Genomic DNA, 15991 nt, shown 5'->3' with positions numbered 1-15991 from the left:
TCCCTTTGCAAAACATGGCTCCAAGACCAAGGAACAGCAAAGGTACCAATGCACCACCTATGGCCTTTGAGCCTGTAGGAGAAAATGAAGTGACCTCCAGACAAAGGGACGAGGTGCCTCTGGTAGAACAGGAGGTTGTATCAGGACAAAGGCGTGCAGGACAAGAGCTAGACCCTGTGGCTCGAATGGTAGAAATGCTAAAAAATTTGCAGTAAAAGATTTGCCTCCTTAAAGAGGGTAGGACACAGGAAATTAGGGATAACATCACCCCTGTGGTCAACTAGGACAGAGCTTAACCAGAGGGAAGGTCAGCAGTAGGAGGGGGACCCAACCCCCAACACCTAATGCTGGCAGATGTTAATGTCCTTTTGGAGCAGGAAAGGGAAAAACTCTCGGGGATCTCCAAGCAATTTTCTTAGGATCCCCCATTCCCACTAGAACTCCTTGGCAAGCCATATCCTAAAGGATATGAACCCCTGAAGTTCCATTCTTTTGATGAAAGAAATGGAAGTGTTGTGGCATGAGTAGGTTTATTCACACTATGAGCCCTTATGCAGGTGTTGACACTTTATTTCGCAACCCGCATTTAACCTCACATGGAGGGTAAAAGGGTAATTTCACCTTAGAAATATGCATCTTGATTCTGGTCATTAGATCCTTAATCTCATTTCACAAAAATGATCTTGATGTTGTAACGATTAAATCGACTGGTCATAAGTCCGAATTAGACTACTAGATTGAAAGTTATCATCAAATCAAGTTTTAATGGCTGAGATGCACCATCACAAATTAAGTCCGACTATATGTGATTATGAACAATTGATTTCAATTGGTTATAAGTATAATCAATTTGAGATCAATGATGTGTCATAATTTGATTGGTTAGGACTACATTATATGATAGGGTTGCACACACCTGATTAACTAGATGATTAAATATTAATTATTCAATGAGTAATTTGTGCAATTATCTTTTAATTAGAGTAAATTTGGAACCAATTAAGTTTGAAATGGGAGTGATTGGAGCCATTTAATATTAATTGGGAGCTAATTTGGGACCTATTAATGTTAATTGTGTTGAAATCATTTTCTGAGAAATGACTTCTGCTCACTATTTCATCAATATCTCTCAAAATATTTTGAATCTGTGAATGAAGTTAATTTTCCCAAAAACTAGACATTCGAGGCTTCAATTTGAGCATAAGAATGAAACAATTCCAATCAGAATTGAGTCAGATATGATTTTTCGAAGTTGGCTCTACAGACTATTACAACAGCTACAGGAAAACCGAACTTTGCTTGCTCCTCACTCTCATCAATCTCCTCATTTAATGCACCAAATTTCCCCAAAGGCTAAAATGAGGTTTAGGTTCATGATTCTTTTTCAACCCTCATTAAATGGCCTTCCATTCATATTTCCTCCACCACTACTATATAAACCCCTCATCTCCTTCATTTCAAATCACACAAAAACCCCCTCTCTTCCCCTCTCTTGAGTTCTAGTGAAGTTGAATAGTCTTGTCATATCTTGGTCTTCCTGAAACTCAAGGTATTGAGTGAGATTCACTCTTCCTCTCCTAACTCTTCTTTTCCTCCACTCTTATGACTTCTACCAAGAGTCTCCTCCTCCACTATATGGATCTTGCATGAAGGTATAATCTCTTTCCCTAATTTGTTTTTTGTGTTGTCATGATGAGAATTTAAGATTAAAGCATGATAGCAACTATTTAAATTCTCTTGAATATGTTTGAATGTTCTTATGTATTTTTCATATGTTTTTGGTTGTTCATCACATATTCATACATAACACTAGCTTCGATCTTAAATCTACATAAAAAAACATGAAAAAGATGTTTGTTTAATAATTCTTTTTAAATTCTTGAATCTAGGATATCACCATCCACACGCATTCACTAGAGTTTATTTTTCAATCAAAATGACATGCTTAATAAATTGAATTAGAGTTTATCACATGCACACACATTAAATTCAACATGCAAATTGATTGATAATATATTGGATGATGTGATATGAATGTTGGCTACCATAGTTTAGAAGACCGGTTTCACTAGGCAAAGTGGGTGCCTAACATCTTCCCACCTTGTAACATAGCCTCCGAGCTTAGATCAAAGGTTAGTAGATCAAATGTTTATCCATGTAATTTTCGATTTTTACATTATAACTAGAAAACAAAACCATGTACTTTATCTTCGATTATATCTAGGGCCAAAGTCATGTAATTTTCCTATAATCAATGTAAATTCAATTTCAAATTAATAAAATGAGGAATTTTTCAATTATGATTTTCTTATTTTTCCAATAATTAAATAAGTAGCGACTCTATTGTAAAACCCTTAATCTAAAGGGAAAAATATAACTAGTCGAACCTCCATTTTGAGAGGCAATAACACAACTCCACCCATTCGCATGGGTTTGGCCCAATATTCCATAAAAACGGGCCGGAGGTGCGGTCTCTCACAGCAGGAGACAGAGAGCTGTGTCTAAGGGAGTTTGCTAAGTCCTTAGTGGACAAAGAATATACATGGTACACTACGCTGAAGCCTGGGTCCATTAAGACTTGGGACGAAATGATGGAGTGGTTTTGTTCGAAATATTACCTAGGTGAAGACAAGGTCATTTTCCAAAGCCTTCAGTTGGTGAGGCAAATGCCTGGAGAGGATCCTGTCCAGTTCATCAAAAGGTTTGAGGATGTTTCTTTGGACTGTTATGGAGACCATCAAGAAAAAGAGCTCGTGAGACCTACGTATCCAACATGCTCTTTGATTACAGGCTCAACCTTGAAAATTTATGCATAACCTAGTTTGCTGACTTGCTGCAAAGAACTAGAAGTACAACGCAAATTATGAGAACAAAGAGGGTGCTAGTCCCCTAGGCCATGACAGTGTCAGTTGGAGAAAAAAGGAAGAGGCCTGAAGGGAAAGTGTTCGAGGAGCCAGCCGTGATCCCATGTACTGCAGAGGAATTGAACCATGTCTTGGACAAATGGATTGGATATGAAATTGTTAGGCCATTTACTGTGTCCAGGCCACCAACTGAGGAAGAAAGGAAGAATCCTTTGTTTTGCAAGATTCATAACTATGTCAAGCACTCCACCAAGGATTGCTGAACTCTCCGTAGGCTTTTTCACAAGAAGCTTAGGGAGGGAACCCTGAAGCTCACTCAAAAGGAACTTGAAGTGCAAAGGAACCCTCTACCCAACCACAAGGGAAATGGAGTGGTGGCTATAGTGATCCATGGGAACTTGGCGGAAGCAGAAGAATCTGAAGGATCCTTCCATCCAAGCACAGTTAGGACCCTTCAGAAGAATCCTAAGTTCAAATTACTATTTAACCAGTTGGGATTTAGGCTAAAAGCAAGAAGGGTGGCCACAGAGTCCCTCATGAGTATATCAGTAGATTCGAGAATGGAATGTTTCACAGCAGAATCTCATGCTAGTCGAGTTTACTTGGAGACAACCAATGTAATAACCTTCACTGATGAGGACATAGAGGTTGAGCATCCGGACCATCGCAAGCCCCTCTATCTGATGGCCACCATAAACGGTGTTCAAGTATGAAGAACATTAGTAGATACAAGGGCATCACTTAACCTTATAGTCCTAAGTACCCTGGAAGCCGTGGGTCTAACTAGCAGAAGGATCTTGGCTCTTATGGAGATAATAGGATTTAGAGGATCAGTAGAATCAATTGAGAGATATGTGCAGTTGGCCTTGAGAGTGGGCCCAATAGTAGCCCTGACTAGATTTCACATGATCAACTCGGAAGTTTCTTACCGTGTGCTATTGGGATGCCCATGGCTCCATAAGTATCGCCTTATTCCTTCCATGTACCATCAATGTGTTAAAGGGAGATTGAATGGGAGGTCAATAAGGATCCCTGCCAACCATAACCCCTTCAACGAAGGAGAAGTGAACTTTGTGGAAACAATGTTTTACAGTGAGTTGGAGCCAGATGATGAGAACCCCACGCCGGGGACCCCAAGAGCACCTATCTTGGAAGAAGAAGAAGGAAAGGGTACCCGTGACCTGAGAAATCTCTTTGAAAGAAAAAGGCAAAATAGGGAGTCCAGTTCCTCAAGATCCCGGGAATGTGTAGTAGTACGAGAACCTGGAGGAAGGTTAATTTATCATTTATGAAGGTGCGCGGGGCTTGAATGCATCATGCAGGAGGGTCTTGGACCACCGGATTGTATGGTGGCTCAAAAAGAAATCCCAAAGGACCCAGTTAAGGAGGCATAAATTTAGCCTAAGGAAGAATTAAGAGAGATAAACTTGGAAGCTGAACTAGGATCCCAGAAGCCTGTTTTCATCAATAGTTAGTTGACAACACAAGAGAAGGAGCAATTAGTGGCCTTACTCAAGAAATATGTGGATGTGTTCGCGTGGACCTATGATAAGATGCCTGGTCTGGATCCAAGACTAGTGGTCCATTCTCTTAACGTAGACCCAGGAATTAAGCCAGTAGTCCAGCCAGCCAAGGTCATTCACACTGATGTAGAAGCTCAAATAACTCAAGAAGACAAGAAGCTGCTAGTAGCTGGTTTTATCAAACCCATCCAACACCCCAAGTGGCTTTCCAACATAATACCCGTGAAGAAAAAGAATGGCCAAATCTGGTGCTGTGTGGACTTTTGCAATCTGAACAAGACATGTCCAAAAGATGAGTTCCCTCTGCCTAATATTATCCTTCTTATGGATTCAGCTGCAGGAAGTTCTATGTTTTCATTTATGGATGGGTATAGTGGGCACAACCAAATCTGCATGGTTGCCAAGGATGCAGAGAAGACAGCATTCAGGACTCCAATTGGGAATTTCTATTAGACTGTAATGCCCTTTGGCCTAAAAAATGCAAGGGCCACGTACCAGCGAACCATGACAACTATCTTCCATGACATGATGCATAAGGAAATGGAAGACTATGTGGATGATATTGTGGTAAAATCAAAAACCAGGGCAGGGCACTTTCAGATACTTGAAAAGTTTTTGAAAGGTGTAGGAAGTACAAACTACACATTAACCCCATGAAGTGTGCCTTTAAGGTATCTGCTAGAAAGTTTCTTGGATTTCTAGTACATCATAGAGGCATAAGTGTGGATCCAGCCAAAGCCATAGCCATTGCAACAATAATAAGGCCTACAACTGTAAGAGAGCTCAAAAGCTTCTTAGGGAGGGTCTCCTACATTAGGAGGTTTATGCCAGGACTGACTTCAGTCACAAGTGGTTTGTCCAAACTGTTGAAAAAGGGGGTTGAGTTCATATGGGGAACTGAGCAGCAAGAAGCCTTTTAGAGGATCCAGCAGATCATGAATCATCTTCCCACCCTCTAAGCACCAGTATGTGGGCGACCCCTGTTACTATATTTAGCATCAAAATCTCAGGTTATAGGAGCCCTACTAGCATAGGAAGACGATGATGGAAATGAGCAACTCATTTACTACGTGAGTAGGACACTTAGGGATACTGAGACCAGGTATCCCAGGATATAAAGGGCATGTCTAGCGGTCATCTATGCATCCGAAAGGCGGTACTTCTCAACCCACCAGATCCTTTTGGTGACTAAGTCACACCCCATAAAAAGCATTCCTACGTCAGCCTCTCCTAATGGGAAGGATAGCATGTGGCTAGGCCTGTTCTCTCAATACGACATAGGCCTCAAGACCCCTAAGGCTGTCAAAAGTCAAGCAATAGCAAATCTGCTAACCTAGTTCCCTAGGAAGGAAGAAAGCACACTAAGTGAAGAGATCCTTGGGGAGGTGGCAGTGGCAGAGTTCCCAGGAAAGAAGTGGACAATGAGATTTGATGGGTTAGCAACAACAACAACTTCAAATGGATTAAGAGTTGTACTAAGTTGCGAAGATGGGGACACCATGTCTTTATCCTTCAAGCTTGGGTTTTCCTATTCAAATAATGCAGCTGAGTACGAGGCATACCTGATTGGGTTGACCATAGCACTCAACATAGGAGTAAAACATATGAGGGTTTTAGAAGTCTCCAATCTTGTGGTCTTTTAGGTGAAAGGTGACTTTGCACTAAGGGAGCAGAGTTTGGCAGCCTACAAAACTTGGGTGCAAAGGCTGGAGCAGAAATTCCAGACTTTTAGCGTGGAGTACACCCAAAGGAGTGAAAATAGGTTCGCTGATACACTAGCAACCTTGGGATCCCAAGTACCATTTAAAGGAAGAGACACTCTGATAAGAGTAAATAAGTAGGAACATTCCATCATAGGGATCCTCAAAAAGATGTTCCTCGAGGAACCAGAGGAGTAGGATTGGAGGAATGAGATCAAAGAAAAAATAAGAAAGGCAGGACATGGAGGAAGTATCAAGGAGCTAAGGGATTAGACTCTGATAGAAGGGGAGCTATACAGGAGATTGCCCGAAGGGATCCTATCTAGATGTATCAACGAAAAAGAAGGAAAGTTGAGATTGGAAGAACTACACAGCCAGGTCTGTGGGGTTGCAGAAAAAATCAGTCTATATAGAAGGATGTAGTGCATGGGGTACTATTAGCCAAATCTGAACAAGGAGGCTGCAACTGTACATGAGAGATGTCAAAGATGTCAACTTTCAGTGGATAAGGAAGAAAGCTGTGTTGTGTTTCTTGCGAAAGATTAGAGGACTCCATTCATGGAATACTTGGCTCAAGGGATCCTACCAACTGATAGGACATTGGCCCACTAACTTAAGAAATTGGTAGTCAGATATTTCTTATAAAACGGGATCCTATTCAAAAGGGGATACAGCGGGGATCCCCTAAGATGCCTAGAGCCAAGGGAAGCCAGAGAAGTAGTTAAGGAAGTCCATTCCAATGATTGTGGAAGTCACTCAGGGAAAAGAAGACTCTATAAGCAGTTGTTACAATTGGGGTACTTTTGGCCAATAATGAAAAAGGACTCCGAGGAGTTGGTTAAAACGTTTCATGCATGCCAAGTACTTGGAGATGCAATCCACACTCATCCAAATGTGTTGCAAGATATGACGACATTATGGCCTTTCCACACTTGGGTGCTTGATCTTTGTGAGAGTGCTTTTTTTTCTTAGCACACAAGCCCAAGTAGAGACAAGGATTCCGGGCCAAATACTTCTTGTTTGGTGGATTGGGCTTGATTCACCACAGCTAAATGGGGGCTGATTATGAACTAAGTTGTGTGCAAGTCACATAAATCTCGTTAAGGCAAAACTGCGATTCCTCCTAAGCAATAAAATACCATTACAAGTGTTTTAGTGTCGTAAAATGACCATTTACTCTTATGAAATAAGTAAAATAAGTATTCATAATATTTACAATGAGAAGGATATTGAAATAGAGTATTTAAGGCTTATCTTTTATTGTATAAACATTTAAAAGAGTTCCTTCACTTGGTACCTCGGGCGTACTGTAGTGGTACCTTGGGGGTATTGTCGTGGTACCTCGGACATACTGTCGTGGTTCCCAGGATTACTAGGCCTGTAAGAACTCAGAATACTGATTCTCTGAACTATATGATCCTTCTCCATGCTTATTATGCAATAGAGTTTTGTCATTCCCCTTTAACTCTATATGTCCTGCATAAGAACACACTACATAATACACATATTTTCAAATAATTGTTAGTTTTTTAGATTAGGATATACATTTTAATACATATACATATACGTAAATGGATTTCATGAAAATGATTCAACCATGAGGATCCTGGCCCTAATTCTTACAAGCTTAGTACTTTTGCACAAGACTTGTGGGATTTGGAACTCAAATCCAAGTGGCTTTGTTTGAGCATTGCCTTCCAAGATAGTTAGGTGAGGAGGATTTTTGTGGGAGAGAGTGATATATGATGTGTGCATGTTTTGGCATATGTTTCTTTGGAGGCTAAGTGATATTTTGAATGATCTCAAGGATATGGGACAAATTCCTCAACTTGGCTTTCTTATTTTGTTTCTTTCTTTCTCTTCCTTGCTAGGCTTTTAAAGCTATAAGAATATATGTTTCAAACCTCTGAAATCTTCCCTTGAATCTCCATTTTTCTCCCTTCCCAATTCCCCTTTCTGCTATGCCTTAGCGTTCTTTTTATAGCAGACTTGGTCTGGTACTTCGGGCGAGGACGCCCCAGGTTTGCTAGGTAAAACCATGTCCTCTAACACCTGAAAAGGTGCATTGGGCAGAGGTTTAGCTTATTTAGGCAATTATAACTCAAAAGGAGCATTTGGCTTTGGCTATAAATAAAAGATACCTTTTTGGAAAGTCAGAGGAATGGGTGGGCTACTCAGTGTACTGTGACAGCTTTGTTGAAAATGACAATTGAGAGGAAATTGTGGGGAGGTGTCATGCACATGGAAGAACTAAGTTTTTTCATTGGTTCATGCATTCCAAGCAAATATATGAACCAATGGAAACCCTCGGGATCCTCCTTTCACCAGAAATCACTACCTTACCGACCAAACCATTCCTCCCTTACTATCCATTTGGGATCCCACGAGCTTGAACCATGGGTTAGAAAGATAATACCTGGTTTTTTTGCTAGATTTTTAATGGCTTTTTTTGCTGGAAATTTGAACATACATAAGGCCTTGATATTGATTCTTCTTGCTGCATATCCTCTGGCCTAGCCGAGATCCTTGCTGCATGTCCTCTGATCGAGATCGTCTTCTTTTTTCTTTATTATTTCTTTCATTTTCCTTCTTTTTGGGACTTTGGGCCTTCATGGTCCTTCTTAACTTCACGAATTGGGTCTTCTTTTGTTAAGGCCCATGGTCTTTCCTTACTTTTCATGGAGTGGGCTTTCTTGTGAAATTTTGGCCCTCAACAATCTTATAAGGCCCATAAACCCTCCTTCCAATTGTTACATATGGATCCTAGTAGCCACTAAGTACTTTACAAAATGGGTAGAAGCTATCCCTTTGAAAAAGGCCATTGGAGCAGTCGTGGCAAACTTCATTCAAGTGCACATCATTACAAGATTCGGGATCCTCAGAAGGCTAACCAGTGACAATGGGACGCCATTCATAAACAAAGACATGAAGAACCTAACTGAAGCATATTACATCAAGCATGGAAGGTCTACACCATACTATCTAAGAGGAAATGGTCAGGCTGAAGCCACTGACAGGGTGATGCTGAAGATCCTTAAAAAAATGAAACACGAGTATGGGGGAAAATGGAGTGACCACTTGGCAGATGTACTCTGGGCATGCAGGAGCTCTTTAAAGACAGCCACAAGATTCTCACCATTCTCCTTAGTTTATGGGACAGAAGCCATTAGCCCCATGGAGTTAGTTGTCCCTACGCCAAGAGTAGTGCTTGAAGAAAACCATGAGGACATTGAGGACACAAATAATGAAAGGAGGTTGGCAGATCTGGAGGGGCTAGAGGAAGAAAAAGAAGTAGCTAAAAGGAGAAGCCAGAGGTACCAGTAGAGGATGGCTAAAGCATATGCACAGACTGTACACCCAAAGGCCTTCACTGAGGGGTAGTTGGTGTTAAGAACAATAGAGCATGTAAGGAGAAACCTCCCAAGACCCTCCAAATTTGCCCCAAAATGGGAAGGACCCTACATCATCAGAGAAGCCCATGAAAATGTGTATTACTACCTCATAAAGGAAGATGGGACAATCTTGATAGATCCCATAAATGGGAAGTGGCTGAAATATTACTACCCATGAAAAGGGAGAGACCTCAGTGCGTCGAGACCTTTTTGCCAACTCTCCAACCTACTAAGTGTTTCATCCTTCTTTACTTTTTATTATGAATTTTTTTCAATGTACCTTTTGTTTAGGAACCCATGGTAGAAGGACATTATGTAATCCTTATTATCTGTGACAATCCTTTGCGTGTTCCTTAGATGGCAACTTTGCTTTGATTCAATGAAATTTACTTTTATTTTCCTTTAAGCTACAGTTAAATTAAATATTACAAAGCTCAAATATGGGCAGATTTGGGAGGGTACCTGGGCCAATGAAAGAGAAAAACCTTGACACATGACCCAAGACTCACACCACAATTAGTTCAAAGTACATGACTTAGGACCACGGGCAGGAGCAAGTGTCCGGGATACCTAGCCCAGTACTTGACAAAAGGGATCTGCCTAGTTCATGACCTGGGACTTGAGAGAGAGAGAGAGAGAGCATCCAATGTACCCAATTCAGTAACTACACAGCAAAACAATCATCAGGGTACCTAATCCTAGACTTACAAGAAAACTTGTAGGGATCATGGCCCGGGACTCAATGCAAAAAAAGAAAAAAAAAAAAGAAAAAAAAAAGAAGAAGAATATATCCACATTAGAAGTAGTCTTTAAAAAATATATATATAGATATGTGTCATAGAAAATGGGAAATAGTGTTCAACAAAAAGAGATAGAACTTATACAACCCAAATTGTCTAAATAAATAAATAAATATATATATATATATATATATATATCCGAACTAGCTAAAAAAAAAAAAAAAGCTAAGGAATAAGGCCGGCCAACAAGGAGCTGTCTAGAGAAATAGTAGGAATGGCTAGGGAAGAGAGAACTCGCTGCCTTTTAACCTTCAAGTCCTGCAAAAATTTGTGAGCATGAGCTAAAGCCTCCTCAGCAGCAACAATTTCGGCATCTAGACTCCTGGAAGTAGGGGTGGCAAAATAAGCCCAAACCCATTTACCCACCCAAACCCGCCCACTTAAATTAAACCCAAACCCACCCAATTATTAGTTGGGTTAAATGGGCATTAACCCAATTAGACCCAATAATTATTGGGTTTTAACTAAAAGCTCATTGAACCCCATTTAACCCAAAAACAATATACCAAAATCAACCCAACCCTTCCCACCCAAAAAAAAAAAAAACCCACCCTTAGACGTTTCAGGGTTTCAATCACGTTGGTCAGTTTCCAGAACTTTCCCTGTTCATCTCTAGAACTTTCCCACATTTTCTCGGCCACCAATCACGTTTTAGTCGGAAACCCAACAACTTCAGCGTTGAAATTTTCTCAAAACTCAAACCCCCAAAATTGAAATTTACTACTTCAACATGGAAAGTTCAGTCCCGCTAATTCAAAACTCAATTTCTTCGTCCCCTAGCTTTTTATAAACCCTAACTCTCTCTCTCTCAAATTCTCGTCCTCGATGATCGATTCGCCACTCTAAACTGCAATTTTCGGTACCAACCTTGTTTTCTAATTATTAGGTTTTTCAAGTTGGAGCCCAATGGTACTGCGGCAATGGCGGCAACAGCGGAGATAGAGACAGTGCCCGCAGCAGTGATAAAAGAGCCACACAGGTTGGAGAGGAAGTGGACCTTCTGGTTCGACAACCAGTCCAAACCCAAACAAGGTGTGGCGTGGGGCACCACTCTCCACAAGGTCTACACCTTCGACACTGTTGAAGATTTCTGGTAGTACCTTTCTAACCTTCCTCAATTCCTTGATTTATTCATGTTTTTGTGTCTATTACTATGATTCTTGATCTGGGTTCCTCTTCATCTTTGCCCTCTTTCATTTTTGTATGTGTTAAGAATAGAAATATAGCTTTTTGAGGCTTTTCATTTTTTTTTTTTTTTTTTAAGATCCAGAACAATAGTGGGTTTTGTATTAATTTCTTTTTCCTTATATTACTCAATATTTATACTGGGTTTTATAGCTTTGGTTTTTTTTGATTTATGTTGTTTCAATATTGTTTGTTCTTGCTTTTCTTTCCCATTAATAGAAACCCAGGAATTTTTTTGGCATGTATTCTAATTATAATAATTATTTTTTTTTTCTGTGTATTAGATTTCTCCTCCTCCTTTTATGTTACAATGCTTAAAAAACAACCAAGGTTACCTTGTCTCATGGTGCTCTTACTTTATCAAGTTGTCATACATTTTTAATAATTGGCATAAATTTCGGACACTCTGTTATAAATCCTATATTTAGTAATTCTATGAATGAAGATGCACAAACAGGATCTCTAAGACATCCTAGAAGAGTGTTTATTTGAGTGGTCAGGTTTTAGAATGGTTCAAAATGCTTTTTTTTTTTTTTTTTTTGTTGGTTTTGTTTTCCTTTACATTTTAGATATGGATTCAATGAATGAAGAAAATGATGAGTATGGTGATATTGTTTCAAGTGCTCCAAAAAGAATGAGATGTAGGATTTCTTCTGTATGGTCGGATTTTGAAATATTACCTAAAGGGTCTAATGGGAAAGAGAGAGCAAAGTGTAAAAAGTGTCAAAATTCTTTTGTTGCTGGCACTAGTGGCACTACTTCTTTGTTGCATCACAGAGAAAAATGCTATCAAGTTGACAATCAAAGTGTGTCTCGTCAGCCTTTAGATCAAGCTACGTATAGGGAAATGGTTGCATTGGCAATCATTAGGCACAACTATCCATTCTCATTTGCAGAACATGAGAACAATAGGTTGCTTCATTGTTATTTGAATCCTGATGTTAAGACTATATGTAGGAACACTACAAAATCAGATGTGATAAAAATATATAGGAGAGAAAAGGAAAATCTGAAGCATGATTTAAAGTCAATTACTGGGAGGTTTTGCTTAACATCAGATTTATGGTCTTCACCTAACACTGATGAATACATGGTTCTTACAGCACATTATGTTGATGAACACTAGGTGTTGCAGAAGAAAGTTTTGAGTTTTTGTCATGTGCCACCTCCACGTGGTGGTGTTATATTGGCAGAAAGGTTTTTAGGTTTGCTGAAAGAGTGGGGCATTGAGAAGAGGGTATTCACCATTAATTTAGATAATTTTTCATATAATGATACTTTGGTGAGTCATTTAAAGAGACACCCTTCTTTTAGACCTTATTTACCTTATGGTGGTGAGTTCTTTCACGTGCGTTGTGGTGCACACATATTAAACCTTATCGTACAAGTGGATTAAAAGTCATAAATGAGGTTGTGTATAATTTACGTGAAAGTGTTAAATATGTGAGAGGTTCGAATCATAGGAAGTTGAGGTTTGCTCAATGTCTTTCAGAGCTTCCTTTTTTGACAAGTAAGAAAGTACGCCAAGATGTCCCAACAATATGGAACTCAACATACTTGATGATTGAGGCTTGTCTTAAGTATCGAGATGCATTTTCTCACTTGAGTAGGATTGATAAATACTTTCTCAATTGCCCTTTAGAGGAGGAATGGGAAAGGGTGGAGAAGATAGCAAGGGTTTTGGAACCATTTTATGATATCACCAAGCTTTTCTCTGGGAAAAACTACCCCATAGCCAACTTGTATTTCCATTGTGTTTGGAAGATTCAGTTGTGTATTATGGAACAATTGGAAGATGATGATGCGATAATTAGAGCAATGGAAAAAGAAATGAAAGAAAAGTTTGATAAATATTGGGAGTATTACAGTCATGTGCTATCATTTGCTGTCATTTTGGATCTTGGATACAAGTTGCAATGTGTAGAATTTTGTTATAGCAAGTTGTATAAGCAGGAAGCAATATCTATGGCAGCGAATCTTCGTGATACATTGTATGGCATCTTTGAGGAATATAAGAATTCTACTAGTGATATCTACAATATGGTTGAAGTAGCATCCAGTAGTGGTGGAGTGCATGGTCATTATGTTAGGCATGATGATTTCTCTGGTTTTGAGACATATAAGAGTCAACTTATTGGTTCAGATTCAAGCAAGTCACCATTGGATTTATACTTGGAAGAGGCTCGATTTGACCATAAGTTGCACAAGGATTTGAATGTTATGGGGTATTGGAAGTCTCATAGTAATCGTTTCCTAGAATTTTCCTTGATGGCATGTGATATTTTGAGCATTCCCATTACTACTGTTGCCTCGGAGTCTGCATTCAGTATTGGTGGCCGCATCCTTGATAAGTTTTCCAATTCTCTTTTGCCACAAACTGCAGAAGCTTTGTTATGTGCTCGTAATTGGCTATATTGAGTACTAGGTATATCATATTTTTCATCACTTATGTGCTCACAATATTCATTAATCTGTATTTGATGTACTAATAAATGCTTTGCTTTCCTTTTTCAGTTGTACATGATTTTGAGGAAGAAAGCCTTGTGGAGGATTTTGGCAACTTGTGCCTATCTCAATTTAGTTCATATGTTGATAAGGATTAGGTAAAAGGAAGCTTTAAAGTTAGGTTTTTGTTGCTTATTAAGGGCTACATTGTTGGATAGGTTATTTTTCGTCAATGAAATTATTTTTCAGTCTTTCAAAGCTCTATGTTCTCTACCTAGGAGATTTGATAATGATTAGGATTTTTTGTAAGTTGCATTACCCTATGTTGCTCAATGGGGAGAACCTTAATGCAGTCTTTCGGAATGCAATTTATCCATTGCATTGCCCTTTTATTCTTCTTATTATTATTTTTTAATAAATAAGAATTAGTTACTCTCACTGGTCAATTGATGTTGCATCATCTGCAGGATTGAGTTACTGAATTGTATTGGTTTAAATAAGAATTGTATTAGTGATCAGTAATTGTTCAATTGAAATTTGAGAATCTATAACTTGCTCAATTTTTTTTTTTTTGGTTGAGAATTAATACTGTAATGTATAAGGAGTTGATTCTTTGTTTAATTTTATGGTCCTTTATATTGAAACTTTTAAACACCTTTTCATCCTTTACATAAATTATCATATTGATACCATATCTAAAAAAAAAAATACTGGCTGCATGTTGCTGGTCATTCTGAAACTACATCACTACTGTTTCCAATGGCCAAAATCCTGCAATCAGACTATGCAGGGGTCTCTCTTTGTTAGTACCTGGTATTGACAATTGTCATTTAGAGGCACAGTTCAAAACCTGCAGTGGGCTAAGACAAGAGAGATGCAGAATATTTTGGTGGTTCAAAACAGCTAGTGGGGGTCGATATTGATATTATAAATCTTAGGATTTGAAAGGGTATCATGTGGATGTGTTTGCTTGGAGAACTTTGACCTCAATGTAGATCCTTATCTTCTGCCTAACTAAACGTCCTTTTGAGAACCAAAAGCAATGAACTCTCCTTTAAAATAGGAAGGGAAGTCAAATTTCTAGTACATAAATTCTCCATGATCACTTGAGAAGCTCATTTTAAGCAAATCGCATTTGCCTGCAATAGTTTTGTTTTTGGGTCTGAGTAATCTTCAACATGAACCAATCAGCCACAGAGGTATAATCATAATGCTTTATTTCATATATTTTTCTTTATGTGAAATTTGATGAGGCTGATCTCATAATTAATTTCATCTGTCATAATAAAACTTGTTGAATTCAATTTTATAAGGGGAAGGAGAATACAGAAGCAAAAAGGGCCACGGAAGTGAGGGTGGACACGGTGGATTACCGGTCTTTGGCAGGTGGAGGCCAAAAGCAGAAGAACGTGCAGGTCATTCACCAGCCCAATTCCTCTGGAAATTCAACCACCAGCGGTGGTGTCTTGGCTGATGCTGCTGCTGCTTTGGAAACTACTCTCCAATCCACCAAGGATGCCATCTCTGGAAATAGCGGCACAATTCTTTGTATAAAATATGATATGAAAATTCTATAGGTATTTTTTTTTTTTTTAAATCCTGCCTATGGATGGTTTATAATTTCATTGATTGGATGGTTTATACTCTGTACCATCAATTTTATTTCACTAAAAAAAAAAAGAAAATTTGCTTCTTTATTTTTTTCCTTATATCTTGCTTATGAATTTGAAGTTTGTCATTAAAATATTCCTTTGAAGGTATTCGGGTTATTGTGCATGGAGAGGGGTTTTTGATTTTTCAGAAAATGAAAATTCAGAAACTGTTACGGACATTTGTAGTCCATATCCTGAACTGGGAAAGTGTTTGTACTTTGACTTAGGTTCTGAGACTCACAGTGTGTTTTATGAGCTTCCAAACAAAAGGCTTAATTGGATTTGGTATGTCAACCAACCCGAGCCTGAACTCAAGGTGATTTTGGTCATTTTATGGGTTTCGGGGGTATTTTGGTCATTTTTTGGGTTTCGAGGGTATTTTGGTAATTTTTGGGTTTCGGGGGTATTTTGGTAATTTTCTAGGTTTTGG

General features: G+C 38.9%; 3 protein-coding genes across 3 annotated transcripts; all 3 read left to right on the top strand.

Annotated features, from left to right (window-relative positions):
* The first annotated feature begins 12035 nt into the window (after positions 1-12035).
* LOC115990266 (zinc finger BED domain-containing protein DAYSLEEPER-like) lies at positions 12036-12590 on the top strand. Its single transcript, XM_031114113.1, has one exon. The coding sequence runs from the start codon at positions 12036-12038 to the stop codon at positions 12588-12590; it is 555 nt and encodes a 184-aa protein (XP_030969973.1).
* Positions 12591-13024: 434 nt separating this feature from the next.
* On the top strand, positions 13025-14067 carry LOC115990265 (zinc finger BED domain-containing protein RICESLEEPER 3-like). The gene is made up of 2 exons (XM_031114111.1): positions 13025-13865; positions 13979-14067. Exons 1-2 carry the CDS (start codon positions 13025-13027, stop codon positions 14065-14067), a joined length of 930 nt encoding a protein of 309 aa, XP_030969971.1.
* A 442-nt stretch (positions 14068-14509) lies between these two features.
* LOC115988564 lies at positions 14510-15546 on the top strand. Its single transcript, XM_031112134.1, has 2 exons — positions 14510-15108; positions 15223-15546. Exons 1-2 carry the CDS (start codon positions 15088-15090, stop codon positions 15484-15486), a joined length of 285 nt encoding a protein of 94 aa, XP_030967994.1. The 5' UTR covers positions 14510-15087; the 3' UTR covers positions 15487-15546.
* Positions 15547-15991: the final 445 nt, after the last annotated feature.

Source organism: Quercus lobata, chromosome 5, assembly GCF_001633185.2.
Source record: "Quercus lobata isolate SW786 chromosome 5, ValleyOak3.0 Primary Assembly, whole genome shotgun sequence".
Lineage (NCBI taxonomy): Eukaryota > Viridiplantae > Streptophyta > Magnoliopsida > Fagales > Fagaceae > Quercus > Quercus lobata.
This window is presented reverse-complemented; position numbering and strand designations above follow the sequence as displayed.